Source organism: Hevea brasiliensis, chromosome 2 (genome assembly GCF_030052815.1).
Source record: "Hevea brasiliensis isolate MT/VB/25A 57/8 chromosome 2, ASM3005281v1, whole genome shotgun sequence".
NCBI classification, from domain to species: domain Eukaryota; kingdom Viridiplantae; phylum Streptophyta; class Magnoliopsida; order Malpighiales; family Euphorbiaceae; genus Hevea; species Hevea brasiliensis.
Window position 1 is genome coordinate 125,457,273 of NC_079494.1, and position 27,716 is coordinate 125,484,988.

Sequence of the window (27,716 nt, forward strand, 5' to 3'; positions counted from 1 at the left end):
TAACATCTGAAATGAAACTTGAAGATTTTGTTCCCAAAGTTTTCCACGCTATTACTACCTGTTCAAAGAGCCTTGAATTTGACGAACCCTTCTTTCAGAATTATCAGCTCTTTGTTCTTCTGCCCATAATAGTGCCTGTGTAATATAAAAATGAGGCTCAGCATATGTTAGAACAGGTCATTTTGAATTCAGGAACCATAAGAATACGAGTGCCATTTAAGAAATGTCAAAACAAATAAATAAATAACAGTTTTACATGTAACCTAGTGATGGTGTCTAGACTCTACAATGAGAAAGGTCATATAATCTATCCATATTCATATAATCTATTCACATTGATTTCTTCTATTCACATTGATTTCTTCTTTTTCTTTTTCTCACTCAGAAACCAAATTTCTCAATCTCATTGTGCTTGATTAACTATTTTCAGAACTGATTTTCCTCCCCAATGGTTATCAGCTTTGCTCTTGATTGAAAATAATCATTTTGACTACACATTTATATCTTATATCTCTCATCCTTTTTTCAGTCACTCCAATTCAACATTTATTTAAAACTGAAAAATGTGAAGATTGATGGAATATCTCAAAAGGATAGCATATATCAACATCTCATCTTCTGTGGTGAAAGGATGTACTAAATTTTCTTTATATGCATCCTTGCGTTCTTTGAGAAGCACAGCATTCGTTTCATCAACTTGGTTTTGCAAATTTTTCAGGGAATGCAACAATGTTATTATCTCTCGCCCTTTTGCTACTTCCAATTCAATCTGCATGTATGATTTTAAAGACGTGTTAGAGGCCATTTTATACAATGGTGAGTATTGTTAAGGTACTTTCTTTCAAGTCATTAGGGGCATCATTATTTTTATCCTAGGTGATGTTTAGCAAGGGGGACCAGTAGCATCATCCAATCAGGCCAAACCATCAAACAATATAAAAAAGGTTGGTCCACCCTGGCCCCACATTCTAGAGGAGAAGTCAAAGACTGCAAACTAACATATCTTGTATAAAATGAAAATTGTTGACTGTGCATTATTGTCTCTCACCCTCAATTGTTTTTCTGATTGCAAATGGCTTGTGAGTTCCTCCACTTGTTTTTCAAGTTTATCATTTTTTTCCACAAGTGAATCTTCTTCTACCTCCTGAAAAGAATTGAAAATGCATATTAGCACACAGAACTGAGGGGAATGAAATTGAAGAATCCATTTCAGAGAAGTTGAGGTTTGATGCTTCTAGTCATCATGTAAACATAATACTACAATGTACGCAGCTCAATTCTTAGTACTGTTAAGTGGTAACATAACCTGTTCATTCTTACTTTTTTGAAATATGTCCCTAGTTCTTAATGAGATGAGGTACTCAATACAACAACAATCTTCTGGGAATTCTATTGGTATTGAAAAAAAGAAAACTAACAGAAAGTCCAATACTTCAGAAACCTCAGCAAGTTTTGTTGAGAGAAAAATTTGGTGGAAAGGAAAAGGAGGAAGGATGGGATGGAAAGTTGGTGTCTTTTATTGGTCAGAAGGAAATGATAATGGAAGGAACAATGTTTTATTAGTTGGGTCCTGTTTTAATCTGTCAAATCTGGGGGGATTGGTAATGGCACCGTCATTAACTTTCCATAACTGTATCACCCAATTAAAGGCATAATTACTTGGGATTTTCAGTCCCAGATCAAATTTCTTACTTTTCTCCATATGTTAACCACAAAGATTGAAGGAAAGATACGTTTCCCACCTATTCTTCTTCTTTCACTTTTGCACTTTCCTTCCTCCGGCCAAACAAAAGAGCCTAAGAATTCAACTTACTATACTGCTTACAGCTGACCACCACTTGCATATAATAGCAAAATTTTTCTTGCTGATGAAGTTACATTTGAATTTTGTCATATCATCTCCACCAGAGATCTCTTTGCAACTTCTCTATGTTGCTGCCACTGAAATGGGGATGCAACATAGGAGCATGAAAAATAGATTGATAATAAGCATGGTAGAGCACAATGATCAAAGTCCAATTCCCACTTTAAGATATATGCTTCTCAGTTCTGTAAATAAAGAAGTCCTCTACAGCTGTTGTGCTATGGAAGGATCCTAAAGGAGACTAATAAAACATTGTAAGCAAAAACGCCCAGCAACCCAAGGCACCACCAGTATAAACACCCATATTCAATCCTCAGAATTGGATAATAAATTTGTGATAAAGATCAAAATTACTATCTGGATTTAACCCAAAATCGTTCAGAGTGGAAAAAGCGAATCCATATAGCCGACCCCAAATTTTTGGGATAAAGGCTTAGTTGAGTTGAGTTGAGTTGTATCAAAATTACTATCTGGAGCATAAATGCATGGAATAGTTCTTAAAAGTATTTTTGAGTGTGGATTTGGATAAATAATGGGGCTTTTAACGTGCTGAGCTTACTTTGCTATTGGAAGCAAGAGAGACATGATCTCAAAGGTTATGTTTTACACTTGGACTAGCCTATGATCTCAACATAAGATTAGTAGATACTTCACAAGCCCTAGAAAAACATAGGACAGTAGGAGTGATAAATGTTTAGACAAGCACTAGTGAAAGATACCAATCATATGCATGTTTTTTTACAATTGGATAGTTTGCCGAAAGCCAAGATAACAAAACAATTCAGCTATTAATATCGAGGCCTACCATATTTAAGGGCATAGCCTGTCCCTCTGCTGTTCTTTCTCTCCAACTACATTGTGAAACAACCGATGATTCCTTAAGATTCTTATAGCATGAAACAGCTCTATGGGAGCGCCAATAGGCCTGCAAATATTTCTTTTATGTAATGATCATTTTGGCAGAACATGAAAAATAACTAGGTAAGTCATTGGAAGGGACAAAAAAAATGAGCTGCATATTTACCTGGACAGCTGTTGCTGCCTTATTTGCTCTTTAAATCTGAATTCACTACGTGCAGCCACTGAATGTAAACCTGTTTGCAAGACAACAGCAGAGGACTTAATCTCATTATATGACCTTCTGGCCAATTGTCTACACAAATTCCTCTGAATTTTGACAGCTGCTGCCTCGTCTCATTTCCTTATACAATTGGCGAGTGTGTTTTCCTGAAATAAAAGCAATACTAACGTGAAAGTATTAAAACAAACTACGGTAACCAACTGATCAAAGCCCTAGAATACATAGTTATTAAAAGTGCAAGGTGCATTAAGGCTCAAAGGGTTCCCGTAGTCCACGTGCAAGGCGCAAGCATGCACCTGATTGGCATGAGGTGCAAAAGAAATAAAATTACACAACTATACTATATATGTCAATTCATATTTAAAAAACTAAAAGATATTAAAAACTCTTAAATCATATTCCAAAATTCCACTCCCCCCCCCCCCCAAAAAAAAAAATATATTTATAAGAATATACTCATCATCAATAGAAACTTAGTTTTTTCATTGTGACAGAAGAAATGTGTTGTATGTTATCAATCTAACCTCTTTTCTTTCCTTTGCAAATTGCTTATAGTCAAATAAACAATATGACATCAATTCAAACAAGCTAGGTTAATAGATAGCATTTTCTTCTATCAAAATTAAGGTAAAAGCAATGAAAAAATCCAAAAGAACAAAAGCAATTAGACAAGAGATAGGAACAAAAAGGCATATACAAAAAAGAAGAAAGAAAAAATAGAGGAGAAAAGGGAAAAAATTGGATAGTAAAGATAAAGTTTAATTAAATTTGGAAAATGATGCAACCAAAAAAGTGGAAAAAGGAAAGTCAACTCATGACAACTAGCTAATAGTAAATTTACAAATAGAAATGTCAACATATAACGAATAGATCATATGAAACCTGAAGTAGGAAAATCAACATGATCAACAAGATTTTAGGAACTAATCAATCTCATTCCAAAATCAAAGGAATTTTAGTCTAATGTTGAAAAGCATAATTTTAAACAATTAGGAAGGAACAGGATAGGTGGAGAATGCTGGTACTTGGAATGTAAGATCATTTACAGGAAAATTAATGGAGCTTGTGGATACCTTGTAAAGGAGAAGGGTGAATATCACTTGCATTCAGGAGACTAAATAGGTAGGAGAGAAAAGCAAGGAAGTGGGTAATTCAGAGTACAAACTGTGATTTACCAGAAAGGAGAGAAACAAGAACAGAGTGAGCATAATTATAGATAGGACATTGAAAGATGCTGTAATAGCAATGAAAAAAGTAGGAGATAGAATTATACTAGTAAAGCTAGTACTAGAAGGAGAAACAATAAATGTAGTTAGTGCTTATGCCTCACAAATAGGACTAGATAGTGAGAGTAAACAAAAGTTTTGGAAAGATATGGATGATCTAATGCAAAGCATACCGAATGAAGAGAATGTTTTCATCGGTGGAGATTTGAATGGACATGTAGGAAGTGATAGGCAAGGTTATGAGAATATTCAAGGAGGTTTTGGTTTTGGCAGCCGAAATGAAGAGGGAAAAAGTATCTGGATTTTGCTATGGCATACGACTTAATACTCGCAAATACCTACTTTATATAAAAAGAGAGTCACATTTAGTGACTTTTAAAAGTGGGCAACATAGAAGCCAAATTGACTTCCTCTTAATCAGGAAGACAAATAAAGCTCTATACAAGGATTGCAAGGTCATTCTAGGAGAGGCTTTAACAAGTCAACATCGGTTAGTGGTCTTGGATGTCAAGTTTAGGAACAATTCAAGTAAGATTAGAAGAAATAATGTAGCTCGAACAAAGTGGTGGGAGTTAAAAGGAGTAAAGCAAGTGAAGTTCAAAAATGAGATTCTCGAGTCCGAAGCATAGAAGCTGGATGTGGAGGCCAATGATATGTGGATACAGATAGCATCAAAGATTAGATAAGTGGCTAGAAAAGCACTTGAAAAGTCTAGAGGACATGGACCACCCTAAAAAGAGAGATGGTGGTAGAATGAGGAAGTATAAAAGGCAGTGAAGAGAAAGAGAGAATGGTATAAGAAATTACCTAAGTGTGATAAAAATGAGACATATAAACAGTACAAAATAGCAAAGAAAGAGGCAAAAAGGCAATTAGTCAAGCAAGAGAGCAAACCTTTGAAAAATTATATGAGAAACTTGGAACTAAAGAAGGGGAGAAAGATATTTATAGATTAATAAGGAGAGAAAAGAAATGTCAAGATCTCAATCAAGTTAGGTGCATTAAGGATAAAGAAGGAAAAGTATTGGTGAAAGATGAGGACATTAAAGAAAGATGGAGAAATTATTTTGATGATCTCTTTAACAACAGTCAAAGTGGTAATAACGTGAATATAGACTACAGAGCAATAGAAAAGAATATGAATTATATTAGAAGGATTAGATTTTTAGAAGTAAAGGAAGCACTTAAGAGAATGAAAGTGGGTAAAGCTTGTGGACCCGATGGAATACCAATTGAAATGTGAAAGTGTTTAGGAGATATGGGAGTGGCATGGTTAACTAAATTATTTAATAAGATTCTAAACTCAAAGAAAATGCCTGATGAATGGAGGAAGAGTATTTTAATACCTATTTTTAAAAATAAGGGAGACATACAGAGTTGTTCAAACTATAGGAGAATTAAACTCATGAGCCATACTATGAAATTGTGGGAGAGAGTTGTGGAACATCGACTAAGTCATGACACTTCTATCTCTCCCAATCAATTTGACTTCATGCCCGGTCATTCAACTATGAAAGCGATTTTTCTCATTAGAAGCTTTGGGGCGGTACCACTCCATCCAATCTAACTCCTTCCCTATCACCAGTTCGACCTTCACTGAACTTGCAATACGTGTATTCTGTCTTCGTTCTACTTAACTTAAAATTCTTTGACTCTAAAGTACTTTTTCAAAGCTCTAGCTTTCTATTGACTCCTTCTCGTGTCTCATCTATTAGAACTATATCATCTGCAAACATCATGCACCAAGGGATACTCTCTTGTATATGTTTCGTCAATTCATCTAAAACTAATATAAAAAAGTAAGGGCTTACAGCTAAACCTTGGTGTAATCCAATTGAGATAGGAAAATCTCTTGTGTCCCCTCCCAATGTGCGCACAATAGTAGTTGCTCCTTCATACATATCTTTTAATACTTGTATATACGTACCTAATAGATACCCCCTTTTGTTCTAATACTCTTCATAAGACATCTCTTAGAACACTGTTATAAGCCTTCTCCAAATCGATAAAAACTATGTGTAGATCTTTCTTCACATCTCTTGCTCTATGTGCATCTAACTTAGCCATCTGACCAGTTCTTAGGAAAACCTTTGTATTTCCCAACTGCAAAACCATTTGTGGATTGTAAAATATAGATGGGAAGGATATAAAGGATGTAAATGATAAATGGCATTCAAAAGTATGAGTTCTTAGTAGGTATTTAGATCTTTCTTTCCTCCTTTTTCCTGTCTCTTTTGAATATTGATAAATGAAGAGATCTATTAAAACAATAACAACAACTAAGCTTTAATCCTAAATTATTTGGGCTCAGCTACATGGATCCTTTTTCACCATTAAGCTTTGTTAGACACTAAGTCCACCTCAATATCGAAAACTTGTAAATCCTGTAATACTACTTCCTTCTCTTTGCCTATGTCAACTTAGCAAAACATAGCCAGTCCCAAACCCAGATAAAGGAGGGGGTTGTGGTAGGTTGACGGCCAACGTAAAATTCAGTCATTTCTCATGATAAGAAATTTATTAAAAGAGAAGCAAAATTTTGGGTACTAGGTGGATGATACTTCCTCAATAGAACAAAAATGAAGTAAACAATAAGAGACTGTTGGAAATCATGTATCAATAACAAACAAAATTCTTAGTTTGGCATTAAGAATATAGGTGAATAAGAAGTACTGAGGCCAGTGTGCATATCTGGATTACCGTAATTTCCAGTGATAGAGATAAAATTGATACAGCATTTTTTGCTGGTAACAGTTCTAATATTACCTGATACCCAGTAAGCTCCATCTTTTCAAAAATCCATTTGCATGCTACCTTCTCTTCATAGCTGGTCATACATGAAAAAATTTCAGAAGTGCAAATGAGTTTCAGGAGAACTTTGAAATTGGAAAAGCAAAAATATAAAAATTGTTTGTATTCAGGGTAGGACAGAAAGTAATACTTACTTCCCCCTCCAAATCTCTGGTGCAAGCATTCCAAATCGGTGTAGGACTTCAGAAAAAGTCATGTAAGTAGGGTATCGAGAACATTTGATTCTGATTGCCTCTAGAACTCCCTGGAAAAATAACAATACCATAAAATGAAAAAACAATTAACTCATAGCAAGCTAGGGTTCAACAACATTCCAAATTTTACTTACACCAGAACGTAGTTGTTGCATGACATTGATGCTATCAAATATAGCAGGCTCTAAAGTGTTATTTGGTTTAACACATCTAATGTAGTGGGGCTCTGTAGAGTTTAGAGTATCCATTAACTGCTGCAGTTGTTGCTGCACAAATTAGATCATAACATCAGGTTTTATGTTTTCTGAGTGTTACAATATCAAATTTTTAATGCAAAATAACATGGCCTGACCCATAAATAAATTAGTAAATTACCTTCCAATGTGTATATTACTGTACTAAAAGTTCCACCATGTGTCTAAAAGATGAAGACAAAGAAGATACCTTAAATCGCAATCCGATGGAGGAGAATTTTGATGGTTTGGCTGTCTCCTCAGAAAATGAATGAAAGAGGCCTGAAACAAAAGAGCATTTGGAAGAACTCAACAAATCTTGATGTTCAGGTACAACAGAGTCTTTGTTTTTGTCTAAAAATTGATCAGACTGATATTGAACCTGAAATGCATGAAATGATAAAAAAAGTTATAAACAATATAAAATAAAGGTACAGCTATGAAAAGTTCAAGCTCGTGTGAGGATGAACTTAACAATTATTAGATTAAATATTTGCATCTAACTTCTTGCATTCATTAAATACACTTTAATTAATTTTGCATAGATCTTGATACAAATATTTGATCTTTGATCTAACGGTTATTAAACTCGTTTTCATATGAGGTTGAACTTATATTAAATGCATCCACTAAATCACACAGCCAAATATAGGCACAGCAGCTTACTTCTACTGGTAAAATCTGTGCGAGTGAGTTTTGGCTTAAAAAATCGCTTGTGATCTTTGCAAGTCTGATAAAGCTTCTCTGCAAATGTCTCATGAGTTGACTTTGGAAACATACTGCAAGCAAGAAACGTTCACCACATCCAGTCAATTGAAAAACAAAAAAACAACCAGAGCCTTCTCGGAAATACCTTTTAACTGGAGAATGACAAAGACAATTCAAACTCCCTAAAACAGATCCCTTAAATATCACAGCCCAAGGACAAAGGAATTTTATCATACCATGCTTCATCAAGCAGGGCAATGATCCCACCTGTTTTCTGCAAAAGCTCTATGAATTAGATATCTGTGCATGAAAACCAATTCTGTAGTTCATCCATTAAAAATGAAATGCTGACTAAGCAATTCAGTCATAGAATAAAATAATATTGATACAGAGAATGCATCATTTCAAGAAATTATCCATACATCCAGATCAGAAAAAAAGTTAATGCCAAAGCTACTGACTGCATTTTTTTTTTTTTTGTTGATGAAGTAGAAATCTAAACAAAAATATATAGATGGTCCAAATATAACAAGAACAGGTAGAATAAAATTTACATGGACAACAATGTGCAATTTGACAGCATGGTAAAGGTATCACCCAGTTAAGGTCCCAATGAAATGGGGCCTCAAGGGAGAATTTGGAAGGAGTCCTACCCTTGAGCATTTTTGCAGTAGTGAGTATTCTCAAGACTTGAACCTGCACCCTTGTGGTTGCAAGTCTTAAGACTTTTAACAGTAAATGTCTTTATATTTGAGAACATCATATAAAATATATTTTAAATTGTCCAGCCACCAAATCACCAACTTATTGGTTAACTGCACTTTGCATTATAAGAAGCACCACAACCAGAATAAAGTTTCAGAAAAAGAACCTTTGCTTCAGTTAAAATTGTAACAAAATTGCGATAAGAACTATCCAACGGAAGGTGAAAAAGAATAGTGTGGAAACCTTCTCAATAAGGTCCAGAATATCTTGGTTATCAACAAAATCTATGTAGCTCCAATCAATTTCCTCTTTTATATACTCTTGTTGAACCATCTTGAACACGTCCTGAATGGCACCACAACCACAAAGATTATACAGTGACAGACATAAGCATTCCAAAGTAGTCAAATATGACTACCCTCACGCCTGGTTGAAATGTTGTTGCAGCTTTTCATTTGTTAAATTAATGCAAAACTGTTAAAAACTGTCCAACATAATAAACGTAATCAAGTTAGAATGAGTATATAGCCAAAAGAGGTAATGATGTAGAACACAATAGAACACACAAAGAGAATGAGAAACAATTCTCAAAATTTGTATTAATTCTTAAAATCAATTCTCAAATTGTCAATAATAAAAGTCTATCGAAATACTTAAAGGACATAGGCATTTACAGTAGAATACTTAACTTTGCTACTACCAGGATTTGGAATCCCAAGCCAACTAATTTTCCTAAATGAAAATAAAATACTACTTCCTGAACTTCTTAATATTAAAAAATCTATATTAAAGAATTTAATTTTACAATCAAAATTAAATAAAAATAATTCCTAATTGAATCTTCCTTGACTGCAACATTCTCCCCTAATTGGAGAAAACTCGACCTTGAGTTTTATAGTGTTGAATAATCAAGAACTAAATTAGGAGAACAAGCAAATCTATCTTCTTGGATGGTAGCAATAAGATTGAAACATCATTCTTTTCTTTACATTCTTGGAAACATCTAAACATATAAAATCAGTCACAACTACAATTGAAAGACTCTTCCATTCACCAAGAACAAGAGAATTAAATAAATCTTCAATTTCCATTTTCGTCTCCATGTCTGAGGCACGCCCGAACTCGAAAAGGCAAGAGACGCCAGGTATTGGGAGGTGCTGTCTCATGCATATAATTAATATATTCTTTTTTCTTTTTTTTTTAAAAAAGATTAAAAAAAGCCCAACCCTAGCCTCTCATTTTGACACCACTAGCAGCTAGAAAACAAGGTCAGACCACAACCACACCAGCACAGGTAATTTTCTCTCATCCTTCCTCTCCCTTTCTCTCATCTTTTTCTTCTTTCCTCTCTCTCCTCTCCTCTTCTTCTCTTCTTCTCACTTGGCGCAGCAAAACAAGTAAACAACACTTGCACAAGCCCTTTTTTTTCTTTGTAATTTTTTTCTTCTTTTCTCTCCTCCTCCTATCCTATTCTTCTCTCATTCACGCCATCTGCATAGCATCTGCACTTTGTTTTTGTTTCTTTGCAATTTTTTTTCTTCTTTTCTTGTCTCTTCTTCTTCTCTCACTCATGCCACCTGCACATTTTTTTTCTGTTTAATTTTAACTTGAGTATTTTCTCTGTATGCTTGGTTGGTCGCCGAGTGGTAGATTTAGACATCCACCGAATATTAGTAGAATTATTAGGTGGTGATTTTAATCTAGACATCTGCACAGCATCTGGACTTTTTTTCTTTGTAATTTTTTTTCTTCTTTTCTCTTCTCTTCTTCTCTCACTAATGCCATCTGCATTTTTTTTCTGTTTAATTTTAACTTGAGTATTTTCTTTGTATGCTTGGTTGGTCACCGAGTGGTAGATCTAGACATCCACCGAATATTGGTAGAATTGTTAGGGTAGTGATTTTAACTAAAAAATGTGCAATTCGATCTTGACTATATATATATAGTCTAGGCAATTTAGACTATAGCGCCTCACCTTGCCTCTTACCTTAATAAGGCTAGTGGTTTCAACTTGCAATCAGACCATAGCAAGGCCATGGCTAGGTCTACCCGATCCGATGTCTACCCGACCTGATGCTGTGAAGTGCATGAGTGGTCTAAAGTGCAATCTAATAGCAGGAACACGTTGGTTGGCGTTCAACGAAGCTCCAATAAGTATTACACTATTGGAATGAGGCAGGAGACTATATGGGTCAAAATACGACTCAATGAGCTCCAGTAATAACATAGTTATTAAAAGCTCAAGGCGCACCAAGGCGCCAAGGGGTCCTGGAGATAGGTGCAGGGCGCAAGGCGCAAGCGCGCAATTGAGAGTGGCAAGGTGCAAAAATTAAAAAAAAAAATCATAAAAATAAATTATATAAGTACTATAAATTTAATTAAGATAATATTAATTACATATAAAAGTATATGCAATATATTATTTATTTTATTACTTATTTTTATTTTATCGCACCACTATCATTTTCTATTAAATTACATACATGAGTAAAAATTATCATTAAAATGCTTATATGAGATTTATTTTTAATAAAATATAATATTAAAATTATAATTTTAGTTTTCTATTGTACTAAAATTTTAATTTGTTACTGTATATTTAATTTAATAATATTTTACTAAACATAACTAATATCATAATTATTTAAATCGAATTCTCTAAAATTATTATGAGTAATTATTTATTCGTTTAAAAATAATTTACTTTTAATATTTCTAACTTATGAAAAATTAAATAAAAAAATACATGAAAAAAATACTAATAAAATATATTAGCACTAAATTAGATTTAGCCCAATAACCTACACTTAAATTTAGAGCTCTAAGCTCTAAACACTAATAAGCCCATTACCACCAACCCATTTAAATACCAATAAAAGATCTAAATACTAAGAAAGCCGATTACCATTAGCCTAGTAAATATCAATAGAAGACATCCACCACTTAGCAGCCTACATTGAGAAGTAGGCAGCCACTTACGTCTCTTCTCCTACTCTTCTTCTTCTTCTTTTTTCTCATTCACTTAGGCTGACCTCACTGGGAAGCGCCAAGGCACACCTTGTGCCTGGGCGCACCTTTTGCATATCGCCCGTCTAGAGGGTTTCTAGGCACAAACTCTTGAGCCTCATGCGCCTTGCACCTAACTATGAACAGTAGGAATGACATCATTGGTGAATGGAAAAACACAAGTAAGGTATAGACGATGAAATCTATTAAGTTTTGGTAGGGTTGTCATTTGGTTGAAATTTGACCCAATCAAATCTCAGTTTTCAAGAAATGTCTGGTTTCTAGACTTATTTCAAGAGGATAATTTGATGCCAGGAAAGGGTTTGGCAATGGAGTTGCTATGGTTTGATGACCAGTGAGTGTTGGTATAGTGAAGGACAATGGTTGGCCTTGTCGTGAGGCTCTATGTAGTGATGGTAGTGGAGAGGTTTTTTTTTTTTTATAATAAAGAATAGTCAACTAAGGGAAGGAAACCAACAACTTAGATTGGGTTCTAATTGCTCACAAGCAACAGATCAAACTGATTTTGACATTAAATTGATGTAGGGATAAGAAACAATTCTCAAATTTTCAATAATAAAAGTCTACCAAAATACCTAGAGGACACAGGTATTTATAATAGAATTGTTAATCCTACTAAAGAAGATGACACTTAAAAATATATTAATAGGAATCCTAAACCAATTCAAACTTCCTAGATAAAACAAAATACAACTTCCTAAATAATAATAAAATTCTTAAACTTCCTTATACTAAAAAATCTAAATTAAAGATCTTAATTTTACAATACTTCATTAGGTAAATTTAGTATTAGAATTCATTATACCAATAACTACTCATAGTCACATCTTTTGGTCCCAAGTTCCATCAGTTTAGGAGGCAAAGCTCGAGGCACTTCATCACAAGTTGGGCAAGAAAATATATTCTAGAAACTACAATTCAGAATGATCAATCCAGGATGTTAGTACATGTATTAACTTTATATTAAAAAAAGATCTGGAACATGGTGTACTTTTGTTCCAAGAAACTAATTTTTGCATTTTAGAAAATTTGTTCTTTTTCTTCACTTCTATGATAAATTATGAACCATACTAGAAATGATGTAGACACTTTACAAATAGCTAAGCTTTGGGCCAAACAAGGGCTAAAACCAAAAGATCTGTAGAAAGAGATGATTCTCATTTATTTCAATTAATCTGTACATGGGTATATATATACAATTGATTCCTATAATTGTGTTCTACTAATTAGGAAGAAATCCTAAATAAGAAATCCTAAATAGGAATACAAAATACAAAATATACAGAGAAATAATATAGTGATTGACTTTCCATAACATAGTGATTGACTTTCCATAACACTCCCCCTCAAGTTGGAGTATAGATGTTAATCATGCCCAACTTGTTACAAATGTAGTCAATCCTAGCTCCATTCAGAGCTTTTGTGAAAATATCTCCTAACTGCTCTCCAGTTTTGATGTGTCCTGTTGAGATGATCTATTGTTGAATCTTTTCACGAATAAAGTGACAATCAATCTCAATATGTTTGGTCCGCTCATGAAACACCGGATTAGAAGCAATATGAAGAGCAGCTTGATTATCACACCACAATTTCGCAGGCAAGGAGGTCTTAAAACCTGTCTCATCTAGTAATTGAAGTATCCACATTACCTCACATACTGATTGTGCCATGGCTCTGTATTCGGATTCAGCACTAGATCGAGAAACTACACTCTGCTTCTTGCTTCTCCAAGACACTAAATTTCCTCCAATAAAAACGCAATATCCAGTAGTTGACCTCCTGTCAACTTTAGATCCAGCCCAGTCGGCATCTGAAAAACATTCAACATTCAAATGCCCATGATTACCATATAGCAAACCTCTTCCTGGAGCGCCCTTTAGATAACACAAGATTTGTTCCAAGGCTTCCCAATGAGCAATAGTTGGGGAAGACATAAACTGACTTACCACACTAACGGCATAAGCAATGTCAGGACGAGTGACTGTAAGGTAGTTCAATTTTCCTACCAATCTCCTGTATCTCTCTGGATCTTCAAACAACTCACTATCCCCTGCTAACAATTGTAAAGTTGGAGTCATTGGTGCGCTACAAGGCTTAGCACCTAATTTTCCTATCTCTGTCAATAGATCGAGGACATTTTCTTTGAGACAAGAAAATACCCTTCTTACTTCTCATAACTTCGATACCCAAGAAATACTTTAACAATCCCAAATCTTTGGTCTGAAACTGAGTTTGGAGGAAGGTTTTAAGAGATGAAATACCTACAGAGTCACTCCCAGTGATGACAATGTCATCCACATAGACTACCAAGAGAATTAGACCAACCTCAGTTACTGTAAAATCTTGAGTGATCACACTTACTCTTTTGCATACCAAATTCTGTCTTGCTTCACTGAATCTTCCAAACCATGCCCTAGGACTTTGTTTCAAGCCATAAAGAGACTTCCGAAGCCTACAAACTTTACCCAACTCCCCCTGAGCAACAAACCCAGGTGGTTGCTCCATATACACCTCCTCCTGAAGATCACCATGAAGGAAAGCATTCTTGATATCCAATTGATGCAGGGGCCAATCATATGTAGCTGCTAAAGAGATAAACAAGCGAATAGAAGTAAGTTTAGCTACGTGGAGAAAAAGTATCGTGAGTAATCAACCCCATATGTCCGAGCATATCCTTTTGCCACAAGGCGTGCTTTTAACCTAGCCACGTAACCATCAGATTTACCTTTCAGATATACCCATTTGCAACCAATAGCTTTCTTACCAGTGGGTAAAGGCAATAGTTCCCATGTACCATTAGCATCTAAAGCCTCCATTTCCTCTTTCATAGCATCACACCGGCCAGGATGAGACAGTGCCTCATCAACAGTAGTAGGGATAGGAACAGAGTCTAAAGAAGTAACAAAACATCGAGAACAAGAAGACAATTGATTATAAGAAACAAAAGAAGAGATAGGGTAAGTACATGAACGTTTACCCCTTTACGAAGAGCAATGTAAGTCTCTAGATCAGAATCATGATCAATATGAGGTACAGGATCTCCCAACGAAGTAGCTGGTGGAGAATCTGAGTCAGGAATCTCCAATCTCCTGGAATAAACATGAACAACGGGAGGTCGAGTAGGCTTAGAGACAGAAGGAACAGGCTGTGAGAGAGGACTAGACATTGGTTGGACAGTATATATTAAGAGATCATCCTCCTTCCCCTGACTCTCATACACAGATGATGGAGGAAAAAATGGAGTGGACTCAAAAAATGTGACATCTGCAGAAATAAGATAACGATTAAGAGTATGAGAGAAACAACGGTACCCTTTTTGGAGCCGGGAGTACCCAAGGAAGACACATTTGAGAGATTTTGGATCCAATTTAGTAACCTGTGGACGAACATCACGCACAAAACAGGTACAACCAAAAATACGGGGTTCAATAGGGAACAAAGATTTTGTAGGAAACAAAGTAGTATAAGGAATATCCCCATTAAGGACAGAAGACGGCATACGATTGATCAAAAAACATGCCGTAGAAACTGCATCCGCCCAAAAGTGTTTAGGTACTTTCATCTGAAAAAGAAGAGCACGAGTTACCTCAAGAAGATGATGATTTTTTCTTTCGACCACGCCATTTTGGGATGGGGTATCCACACAGGAAGACTGATGAAGAATGCCATTTTGTGTCATATAAGGTTGAAATTGTGCTGAAAAATATTCTTTGACATTGTCACTTCTTAATATGCCTACAGAAATATTAAATTGAGTTTTGATTTCATTACAAAACGCACAAAAAATAGAAAACAACTCAGAACGATTCTTCATTAAATATAACCAGGTAACACGAGAGTAATCATCAATAAAAGTAACAAAATAACGAAATCCAGTTTTAGATGTAACAGAATAAGGACCCCAAACATCAGAATGAACTAACTCAAAAGGAGATGAAGCCCGTTTATTGACTCTAGACACAGAAGGCAAACGATGATGTTTTGCAAACTGACACGACTCACATTCTAGTACTGATAAAGACTAAAATTGAGGACACAGCTTCTTCATGGTAGACAAAGAAGGATGACCCAATCTACAATGAGCTTCAAGAGGTGTTAAGGTCGAGCAAACAAGCGACCGCGGTACATGATTTTCCGAATGTAGAGACCACGACTCGCATCCTCTACCAATAATCGCCCGTCGTAAGATCCTCAAACAAACACCGTCAGAAAAAGGAAAACAGAACAATTTAAGGTACGAGTAAATTTACTAACAGAAAGTAGATTAAAAGAGAATTTTGGTAGACACAAAATAGAAGACAAAGAAATTGACGAAGTCGGGTTCGCAGTTCCAGAACCCATGACACAAGAAGTAGAGCCATCAGCTAAAGTAACAGTAGAGGAAGTGAGATTAGACTGAAAAGCAAATAGAAGACTAGAATTACCTATCATGTGATCTGTCGCACCAGAATTAATAACCCATTTGGATGAAGAAGACACAAGGCATGTAGTGAATTTACGACTCGTGATCGCGATGTGAGGAACCGTAGGCTTTAGAGATGCCTGATACTGGGAAAATTGTGCAAAATCCTCTGCAGATACCAAAATAGTTTTCTCAGAGGAAGATACTGTAGAATTCTCTGCTGCCATATTTGTTATCTGTGATCGCTGATTTTTTTTCTGAAATTGTGGACAATTATATTTTGTATGGCTAGGCTCATGGCAATAATAACAAATGACTCCTCTTGAGTCCTGATTAGAACTAGCCTCTCCATTACGCTGATTACTTCTGTTGCCTATAATTCCTCCTCTACTTCCTCTTCTATTACCCTGTTGTCCATTTGGATTACGGCTAATAAGAGCACTCTTGTGGCAGTGAAGATTGAGTACTCTGCACGAAGGACTCGTGTGAACGTTTCATGCAAAGAGAAAATCTCGAATCGAGAGGATCGAGATTTAGCGATCTCATACTCAAGGAAGGCTGCAAGAAAACTCATAACGATCGATTGCTCCCGTTGGGCCTGTTGAACTTTCACATCAGGACTAAAAGGCAACAATACATTAAGTTCCTCATATACCCATTTAAAATCCATAAAATAAGCCGTGAGAGACTTCTCCTCTTTCTCAAAGTAGAATGCCTTACAAACATCATAAATACGAGATATTCCCTTTACTAAAATACGTAAAATCTAAGTAATCCATCAATTCCTTAACAAATTCACGTGATTAATTAAACTAATTACCTCACTATGAATCGAGTTCCGAAGCTGCAAAAACAACCGAGCATCCTCACTTAGCCAAGTTTGTCGTGTATCATCAGTGGGTGGATCTTTAGTAAGGTGATCATCCTTATCAATGCTACGCAAATAGACCCTAACAGTCTTACTCCACTCCAGGTAATTCGAACCATTAAGTTTGTGTTCCGTGATCTTAGTCATCACCGGAATCACATCAGAAATAACATTCTTATTGTCTGCCATTTGTTGAGACAAAGAAAACTAACCGAAACGCTAATCCAAAGTGCTTATAGCAGCAAAATAACCTAAAATCACAAATCAAGCAAATACCAAAATAGGATCTGAGAGCCAAACCTCAGAAGTCCTTTAATGGTTATACTGGATCGAACAAAGACACAGTGGTGGAATGAGGGGGTTGAGACGACGCCGGCGATGTTGATCGGGGTTGAAACGGCCGGTCGGCGGCCAAGGTCTCTCCTGAGCTGGGTAATGAGAACAAATAGTCACCCTAGATTGATGACCTGCTCTGATACCATGTAGAAATAGATGATTCTCATTTATTTCAATTAATCTGTACATGGGTATATATATACAATTGATTCCTATAATTGTGTTCTACTAATTAGGAAGAAATCCTAAATAAGAAATCCTAAATAGGAATACAGAATACAAAATATACAGAGAAATAATATAGTGATTGACTTTCCATAACATAGTGATTGACTTTCCATAACAAGATCATACTGTGATCTTGCATTGGGATATTAAGATTTTTAATGAAGCAACATATGTCAGTTGTCAAGAAGACCTTCCAATGATCCTACAAGACACCAACTGTGCTAAAAGTCAAGATGGTGTACCAAGATCCTTTCCAATTTACCTATCATAGAAATCCTCATCTTGGGTAAGTTATATATATATATATATATATATATATATATATATATATATATATATATATATATATATATATTCATATAGGGACACCAATCTGCTAAAAGTCAAGATGGGGTACCAAGATCCTTTCCAATTTACCTATCATAGAAATCCTCATCTTGGGTAAGTTACACCAACTGTGCTAAAAGTCAAGATGGTGTACCAAGATCCTTTCCAATTTACCTATCATAGAAATCCTCATCTTGGGTAAGTTATATATATATATATATATATATATATATATATAAAACTTAACCAAGATGAGGATTTCTATGATAGGTAAATTGGAAAGGATCTTGGTATGTATATATACATATAGGGACACATCTGTGTATCAAGAACCTGTTTTGACAAACATTACCTGTTAGTTTTAAAGCTTTCAAAACCATAAATGTCAAACACTCCTATCAAATATTTTGAGTTGGGATCTTGCCCAATGGAAACATTAATTTTATCCACTAACCTTAACACAGAAAAAGCTGATCCTTAGAAAGAAAATTTAGAAAATATGAAACATTGTTGTATTCTATTACACTACAAAAGAAGAAATCCAGACAGTGGCATCTTACCAATGAAACAACCGAGAATATATTGTCTTGGCTAAACCATCCTGTTTCTTGCTGCACCAAGAGGATCTAGACTTTTCTTGATAATTTCTTCTGGGGTTATCATTACACGCTGACATAATGCATCCTCCAATGAATGAGGATCACACCTGAAATAAGTATAAGACTTATTAATGCCACTGTAGAAAGAGATGATTCTCATTGATTTCAATTAATCTGTACATGGGTATATATAAACAATTGATTCCTATAATTGTGTTCTACTAATTAGGAAGAAATCCTAAATAAGAAATCCTAAATAGGAATACGTAATCGTAATATACAGAGAAATAATATAGTGATTGACTTTCCATAACACTCCCCCTCAAGTTGGAGCATAGATGTTAATCATGCCCAACTTGTTACAAATGTAGTCAATCCTAGCTCCATTTAGAGCTTTTGTGAAAATATCTCCTAACTGCTCTCCAGTTTTGATGTGTCCTGTTGAGATTATCTGTTGTTGAATCTTTTCAAGAATAAAATGACAATCAATCTCAATATGTTTGGTCCGCTCATGAAACACCGGATTAGAAGCAATATGAAGAGCAGCTTGATTATCACACCACAATTTCGAGCAGTGGAGGTCTTAAAACCTGTCTCATCTAGTAATTGAAGTATCCACATTATCTCACATCGATTGTGCCATGGCTCAGATTCGGATTCAGCACTAGATCGAGAAACTACACTCGCTTCTTGCTTCTCCAAGACACTAAATTTCCTCCAATAAAAACGCAATATCCGAGAGTTGACCTTCACAACCTTAGATCCAGCCCAGTCGGCATCTGAAAAACATTCAATATTCAAATGCCCATGATTACCATATAGCAAACCTCTTCCTGGAGCGCCCTTCAGATAACATAAGATTTGTTCCAAGGCTTCCCAATGAGCAACAGTTGGGGAAGACATAAACTGACTTACCACACTAACGGCATAAGCAATGTCAGGACGAGTGACTGTAAGGTAGTTCAATTTTCCTACCAATCTCCTGTATCTCTCTGGATCTTCAAACAACTCACTATCCCCTGCTAACAGTTGTAAAGTTGGAGTCATTGGTGCGCTACAAGGCTTAGCACCTAATTTTCCTGTCTCTGTCAATAGATCGAGGACATATTTTCTTTGAGACAAGAAAATACCCTTCTTACTTCTCATAACTTCGATACCCAAGAAATACTTTAACAATCCCAAGTCTTTGGTCTGAAAACTGAGTTTGGAGGAAGGTTTTAAGAGATGAAATACCTGCAGAGTCACTCCCAGTGATGACAATGTCATCCACATAGACTACCAAGAGAATTAGACCAGCTTCACTTACTCTTTTGCATACCAAATTCCTGTACTGCTTCACTGAATCTCCCAAACCATGCCCTAGGACTTTGTTTCAAGCCATAAAGAGACTTCCGAAGCCTACAAACTTTACCCAACTCCCCCTGAGCAACAAACCCAGGTGGTTGCTCCATATACACCTCCTCCTGAAGATCACCATGAAGGAAAGCATTCTTGATATCCAATTGATGCAGGGGCCAATCATATGTAGTCTAAAGAGATAAATAAGCGAATAGAAGTAAGTTTAGCTACGGAGAAAAAGTATCGAGTAATCAACCCCATATGTCCGAGCATATCCTTTTGCTACAAGGCGTGCTTTTAACCTAGCCACGTAACCATCGAGATTTACCTTTCAGTAAATACCCATTTGCAACCAATAGCTTTCTTACCGGTGGGCAAAGGCAATAGTTCCCATGTACCATTAGCATCTAAAGCCTCCATTTCCTCTTTCATAGCATCACACTAGCCAGATGAGACAAAGGCCTCACCAATGATTAGGGATAGGAACAGTCTAAAGAAGTAACAAAACACCGAGAACAAGAAGACAATTGATTATAAGAAACAAAAGAAGAGATAGGATAAGTACATGAACGCGTTTGCCTTTACGAAGAGCAATGGGTAAGTCTAGATCGAATCATGATCGGTATGAGTGCATGGATCTCCCAACGGTAGTGGTGGAGGATCTCGAGTGAATCTCCAATCTCCTGGTATAAAAATGAAGAACGTGAGGTTGAGTAGGTCTAGAGACATGAAGGCAGTGTGGGAGAGGACTAGACATTGGTTGACAAGATATATTAAGAGATCATCCTCCTCCCCGACTCTCATTCCACGGATGATGGAGGAAAAAATGGAGTGGACTCAAAAAATGTGACATCTGCAAAACTAGATAACGATTAAGAGTAGGAGAGAAACAACGGTACCCTTTTTGGGAGTACCCAAGGAAGACACATTTGAGAGATTTTGGATCCAATTTAGTAACTGTGGGCGAACATCACGCACAAAACATGTACAACCAAAAATACGGGGTTCAATAGGGAACAAAGATTTTGTAGGAAACAAAGCGATAAGGAATATCCCCATTAAGGATGTAAGACGGCATACGATTGATCAAAAACATGCCATAGAAACTGCATCCGCCCAAAAGTATTTAGGTACTTTCATATGAAAAAGAAGAGCATGAGTTACCTCAAGAAGATGCCGATTTTTTCTTTCGGCCATTCCATTTTGGGATGGGGTATCCACACAGAAAGACTGATGAAGAATGCCATTTTGTGTCATATAAGACTGAAATTGTCTTTGAAAAGTATTCTTTGACATTGTCACTTCTTAATATGCATGTAAATATTAAATTGAGTTTTGATTTCATTACAAAAGGCACAATATATAGAAAACAACTCAGAACGATTCTTAATTAAATATAAACAGGAAACACGAGAGAAATCATCAACAAAAGTAAAAAAATAACGAAATCCAGTTATAGAAGTAACAGAACAAGGACCACAAACATCATAATGAAATAACTCAAAAGGGGATGAAGCCCGTTTATTGACTCTAGACACAGAAGGCAAACGATGATGTTTTGCAACCGACACGACTCTCATTCTAGTTCTGATAAAGACTGAAACTGAGGACAAAACTTCTTCATGGTAGACAAAGAAGGATGACCCATTCTACAATGAGCTTCAAGAGGTGTTAAGGTCTTGGAGCAAACAAGCGACGCGGTACATGATTTTCGAATGTAGAGACCACACGACTAGCGTCCTCTACCAATAATGGCCGTCGTAAGATCCTGAAACAAACACCGTCAGAAAAAGGAAATGAACAATTTAAGGTACGAATAAGTTTACTAACGTAAAGTAGATTAAAAGAGAATTTTGGTAGACACAAAGCAGAAGACAAAGAAATTGACGAAGTCGGGTTCGCATTCGAACCCATGACACAAGAAGTAGAACCATCGGTAAAGTACTTGATGTTGGAAGTGAGATTAGACCAAAAGCGGATAGAAGACTAGAATTACTGTCATGTGATTTGTCGCACTAATCAATAACCCATTTGGATGAGGAAGACACAAGGCATGTAGTGGATTTACTCGACTCAAGAATCGCAGCGATGTGAGAACCGTAGGCTTTAGAGATGCACGATCTTGGGAAAATTATGCAAAATCATCTGCAGATACCAAAATAGTTTTCTCGGAGGAAGATATCAGTAGAATTCTCTCACGCCATATTTGCCATCCGTGATCGCCGATTTTTCTTCCGAAGTTGCGGACAATTATATTTTGTATGGCCGTGCTCATGGCAATAATAACAAATGACTCCTCTTGAGTCTGATTAGAACTAGCCTCTCCATTACGCTGATTACTTACATTTGCTGTAATTCCTCCTCTACTTCCTCTTCTATTACCTGTTATCCATTTGGATTACGCTAATAAGAGCACTCTTGGCAGTGAAGATTGAGTACTCTCTGCGAAGGACTCGTGTGAACGTTTCATGCAAAGAGGAAATCTCGAATCGAGAGAATCGAGATTTAGCGCTCATACTCAAGGAAGGCCTGCAAGAAAACTCATAATGACCAGTTGCTCCGTTGGGCCTCTTTGAACTTTCACATCGTGACTAAAAGGCAACAATACATTAAGTTCCTCATATACCCGTTTAAAATCCATAAAATAAGCCGTGAGAGACTTATCCTCTTTCTCGACGGTAGAATGCCTTACAAACATCATAAATACGGAGATATTCCCTTTACCGAATACGTAAAATCTAAGTAATCCATCAATTCCTTAACAAATTCATAGTGATTAATTAAACTAATTACCTCACTATTAATCGAGTTCCGAAGCTGCAAAAACAACCGAGCATCCTCCCTTAGCCAAGTTTGTCGTGTATCATCAGTGGTGGATCTTTAGTAAGGTGATCATCCTTATCAATGCTACGCAAATAGACCCTAACAGTCTTACTCCACCCCAGGTAATTCAAACCATTAAGTTTGTGTTCCGTGATCTTAGTCATAACCGGAATCACATCAGAAATAACATTCTTATTGTCTGCCATTTGTTGAGACAAAGAAAACTAACCGAAACGCTAATCCAAAGTGCTTATAGCAGCAAAATAATCCAAAATCACAAATCAAGCAAATACCGAAATAGGATCTGAGAGCCAAACCTCAGAAGTCCTTTAATGGTGTCTTGGATCGAACAAAGACACAAAGTGGTGGAATGAGGAGGTTGAGACGATGCCGCGATGTTGATCGGTTGAAACGCCGATCGGCCGCCAAGGTCTCTCTGGTGGGTAGTGAGAACAAATAGTCACCCTAGATTGATGACCTGCTCTGATACCATGTAGAAAGAAATGATTCTCATTGATTTCAATTAATCTGTACATGGGTATATATATACAATTGATTCCTATAATTGTGTTCTACTAATTAGGAAGAAATCCTAAATAAGAAATCCTAAATAGGAATACAGAATACAAAATATACAGAGAAATAATATAGTGATTGACTTTCCATAACAGCCACCATTGATGTACGAATTATGAATCTAACTGTGACCTCAAGGCTTCAGTCACACATGAGAAGCTCTGCTGTCATTCGAAGATGAAATTTGCACTCATCTTTTACGACTGATGTATCAATGTCTTCCTCCTTTGCAAAATCAATATTACCAAGATGAAGAATAGCAGTCACAAACCCTGCCTTAAGGACATAATATCACTCTCATTATATAAATTATAACAAAAACTATAAATTAGAAAAATATAAAAAAAAACACATAACATGAAAAGCATATAATTTGATAGACACAGAAAGGCCAGACCTGTTCTTCCTCATTTATTCCAACAATATCCATAGCTCTCCTAGTGACAAGATAATCATGGGCATCATTAACACCAACCAGTTCATAGCTAGTGGATTGGTTAGGATAATGAAACGATATAGGATTTCCCAGCTTATACTTCTCAACCTCCTTGATAAGACTCAAAATCTATTAGCTGGAGTAAGGGACTAAAGCGCTTAATTAAGGAATATATACATATATATAGGTTATATATACCTCTTGTGGTGCAGCATATAAAAGGTAAAAACAGTACTGGTTGCGTTCAGGATCTGAAATTTGACAAACTCGAGATCTCTTAAGAAGGTAAGTTCTGATGGCTGCCCTGATATTCTTCCACTCTCATCAAATTGAATTTCAACAAATTTCCCGAAATGGCTGTGCCAATATAGTCAAAAAATTGTAAGTGTCTATAAACTGCCAATAATGAATTAGCAATAAAGTTCAAATTGAATCATGCCCTCTTAACAGTAGGAAAATTTTAAAACAGGATAAGTGAGAAATAAATATAACTATTATTTCTAGATTGATTACTATCTTGCAACTTGTTGGAATATCACTTGTGGGAATAAGTCCCACATCGACAGTGTACAAGAAAATTAAAGGACATATAAGTGTTGGCAAACTAAACGAAAATGGCTTAGGCTATTTTGGTGATGAGGAACCCAGTTTCAAGCCCAGTTCAATGTGTAGCCTGCTATTTTAATATTCACACCCTTGGGTCCATAGTTCTCGACATGGTATCAGAATAGGTCAATGCATGGTTTCAGTGTCAGTTCAATTGTCTCAATAGCCACTTGATAGGAAGTGTTGGAATATCACTTGTGGGAACAAGTCCCACATCGTCAGTATACAAGAAAATTAAAGGGCATACCAAAATGGCTTAGCCATTTTGGTGATAAGGAGCCTAGTTTCAAGCCCAATTCAATGTGTAGCCTGCTAATTTAATATTCATACTCCTGAGTCCATAATTCTCAACACAACTCAACTAGAAAGCATGAAAATATAAAAGTTTCCAGTATTGAAACCATTTTGGTGCTTCTACATGCAAACCCATCCTTTAAACAACTTCTTTTCTTTAGATCACAAAAACGATAACATTAAAAGGATCTACTATTATTACCCGGAAATGAAATGGAAATTAAATTATCTGTCATTGTCAAACAAAACAAAAAAAATCTGGCTTGTTGTCATGCTAAGTACTAAACTAAAGAGAGAAAGAAAGAAAGAAAAAGAACAATGCAGAGCTAGATAGTTTCTCACCTGGAATTGTTATTTCTAACAGCCTCTGCATTGCCAAATGCTTCAAGAACAGGATTTGACCGCATAACATTAGTTAGAATAAAAATCTCTACATTTGCCAAAGCTAAAATTCAAATAATGTAAATCAGATAACAGAAAGCAATCAAGTAGTCTTTGTTTCAACTTCAAATATACAAATGAAAAGGCGTAAAGGACTCTAGATCTCTTCATAGCAAGTATTAAGAAAGTTGATATTGTATTGTACTACAAAATCATATATCATATTTCATATTTCATATTTCAAAATTTAAAAGTTGGAAAGTTTATAACAGTTTTAGATAAATGTAGTTCTAGATTCCTTGAGTGTCTACATCATGCAGCTCATTGATACGAGGATACAAAACATACTACACATTGAAACTACAGTGAACAAAGGAAAACCAGGGTCCGGTTTGAAACTGAAACCCAGAACTGAAACCTGTCAAACCTGGTTTGACCAAAATTGGACCAGAACTGGTCATTGGGTTCAAGCCAAAACTGGTTTTTTCATTAAAAAGAAGAAAAATTACAAAAAAAAGTTCAACTGTTGATTTGATCAAAATCATACTGAGTAGGATCAAATCGAAAAAAGAACCAGGACTGGGATGGAACCTTTGGTTCAGTCCCGGTTAGCCCTAACCTTTGAACCAGAACCTGCATTTCCAATCTGAAACCAGCCCACACCAAACCACCAGTCAGGTCTAACCAATGTATAGAAACACTCCATGAATTTAAACCCTAAGAAGTGTTAAAGCATTAGTTACTTTAAACCATAGTTATATCATCAACTTACTTCTAGGACTTGTTGTTCAACCGTCCGTCTTTCAGAGGCATTATGGCCACCCAAATGAGCAAGGTAGCGCATAAGCATTTTAGTAGTTTCAGTTTTGCCAGATCCACTTTCACCACTGACCAGAATTGAGTTGCTTTTACCATCAACTTCCAGGTATGCTATATATTTTGGAGACAATTTAGTGTCATAGAGTTCTAGGAAGCAGCGAACCGTAGCTCATTCTTCTACCGAAGCTGAGTACAGGACCATTGGATTTGCTAGTACAGGACCACTGGACTTGCTATTACAGAAGTCACTTGGAATAAAACCTCGTTGCGTTAAATTGGTCACTTACCAAGTAGAACACCAACTTTGTGGTGTGACAACATAGGGGCAACATAACTCATAGCAAATCCAATATTTCACGGTCGCACAAAACACATTGAGGTCGACTATCACTTCGTTTGTGGTAAAGTGTCCAAGAAGGAACTGCAGGTTAAGTACATCTCCTCCCCAAGAAGGAACTGCAGGTTAAGCACATCTCCTCCCATCACCAAATCGCAGATTTACTCACCGAGGCTGTGTCTAGAACTCGCCATGAATTGCAACATCAGAAGCTTACAATTCGATACACCAGTGATTCGACTTGAGTGGGTGTGATGAGGATACATCTCATTTAATTCTATCTGTAACATAAATCTGATAAGGATAGCTATCCCTATGTATCTTATATTTATCACTTTGTAACAAACCTGCATGTACTTGTATATTTGTTGGATAGCAATCATTTACGGTAGTGTCATTTGCCCAAAGCTGTGCTTAGCCTCACTAGTGTTACCTTATAGGATATTGCCATCAACAATTTCAATTATATTCAGGCAACACCATCAAACTATGAGTACCTTAAAGCCTATCTGATTGTTAAAAAACAATTTTCATACACAAACCCATCTAAATGCTTAGCGCATATCTTAATTTCAACCATTATTGCTCACCTATGTTGCAAACTAGTCTACTGATTCTTACTCCTAATAAAGAAAATAACCAACCTTTTAAACCAGAGATCAATGTACAATCATCAATAATCAAATTAATGCCAAATTTGACCCACATTTTCGCAGAGAAATTTACTATGAAAACTAATCACTTACCATTCTAATTCCGAGAAGGACGATTCTGACTCCAATGCTGCACCGAATTCACATAAATCGCCGTACCGTGATCTTGCAGTTATCCAACTCAGATGCCAAAACAACGTAAGATTCTTGGTGAAGTAGAAGAATTGAAAGGAAGGGAAAAAGAAAGGAAAGAGGAAAAAAAATTGCATTTTTCTTGTATCCTTTCTTCGCAGGGAAATTGTGTTCGTGTCGCTTGGTTTGTGGAGACCATCGATTTCGCCATCTTGTGGTCTGTCTTTCGATCCTTTTTGGCGGTTCATACAAAATGAGATATCTTACGTTGTAATAATAATAACAACAATAATGGAACGTCTTCTTTCAAAGAACAAGCCAAGGTCTTCAAGAAAGCAACAAAGCAACAAGCTAATAACTGAGCAATGTGACAGATTAGGGGGCTTCCAATTTCATGGCAGAGCTTCACATTATCGATGCAGCTTTTTATCAACACCGGATGGTTTCCATGGGCAACGAGTTCCCTGGATTTCTAGGTAACAATCCTCAACGCTGGAATGAGTTTTCAATATACACTAATTGGGTCATACACTGATGAGTATGGAATTAATGCTGGAAAATGGGAATTTATTTTCACGTTTTTCATGAAGAGGAAAGTTTCTGATCTCAATCAGTTTTTAAAGAACACTGGAATTGATTTTGAAGATTTGAATACTGAGGAGTAATGGGTCGACATGGTCTTTTTCTCCAATATGATTGCACGCAGCATATA

The 27,716-nt window shown here is 36.0% G+C and overlaps 1 protein-coding gene across 8 annotated transcripts; it reads right to left on the reverse strand.

Moving 5' to 3' along the window:
* Positions 1–283: 283 nt before the first annotated feature.
* On the reverse strand, positions 284–27,716 carry LOC110644868 (myosin-16-like). Of its 8 annotated transcripts, none has more exons than XR_009147129.1 (16): positions 26,966–27,711; positions 25,025–25,064; positions 23,981–24,139; positions 23,498–23,893; positions 18,571–18,716; positions 9,066–9,306; positions 8,354–8,391; positions 8,076–8,188; positions 7,621–7,691; positions 7,311–7,442; positions 7,117–7,226; positions 6,938–6,998; positions 2,889–2,958; positions 2,670–2,789; positions 1,049–1,144; positions 284–769 (listed from the first exon to the last, which is right to left on the reverse strand). XR_009147129.1 is itself a non-coding variant. In XM_058143029.1 (14 exons), exons 7-14 carry the CDS (start codon positions 9,153–9,155, stop codon positions 6,131–6,133), a joined length of 759 nt encoding a protein of 252 aa, XP_057999012.1. In that variant the 5' UTR covers positions 9,156–9,306; positions 18,571–18,716; positions 23,498–23,618; positions 23,744–23,893; positions 23,981–24,139; positions 25,025–25,064; positions 26,966–27,716; the 3' UTR covers positions 6,116–6,130. The 8 variants fall into 8 exon arrangements, 6 of the variants coding, with proteins under 6 accessions (XP_057999012.1, XP_057999013.1, XP_057999015.1 ...); XR_009147130.1 differs by having other exon boundaries at positions 286–769; positions 2,889–3,091; positions 26,966–27,707; XM_058143029.1 differs by lacking the exons at positions 284–769; positions 1,049–1,144; positions 2,670–2,789; positions 2,889–2,958 and adding an exon at positions 6,116–6,274 and having other exon boundaries at positions 23,498–23,618; positions 23,744–23,893; positions 26,966–27,716.

Coding starts and splice junctions, on each gene's coding strand:
- LOC110644868 (XM_058143029.1), bottom strand. CDS start 9,155: ATGGTTCAACAAGAGTATATAAAAGAGGAAATTGATTGGAGCTACATA. Junction 8,392..9,065: donor TTCTGGACCTTATTGAGAAG/GTTTCCACACTA, acceptor GAGCTTTTGCAG/AAAACAGGTGGGATCATTGC. Junction 6,999..7,116: donor CCAGAGATTTGGAGGGGGAA/GTAAGTATTACT, acceptor ATGTATGACCAG/CTATGAAGAGAAGGTAGCAT.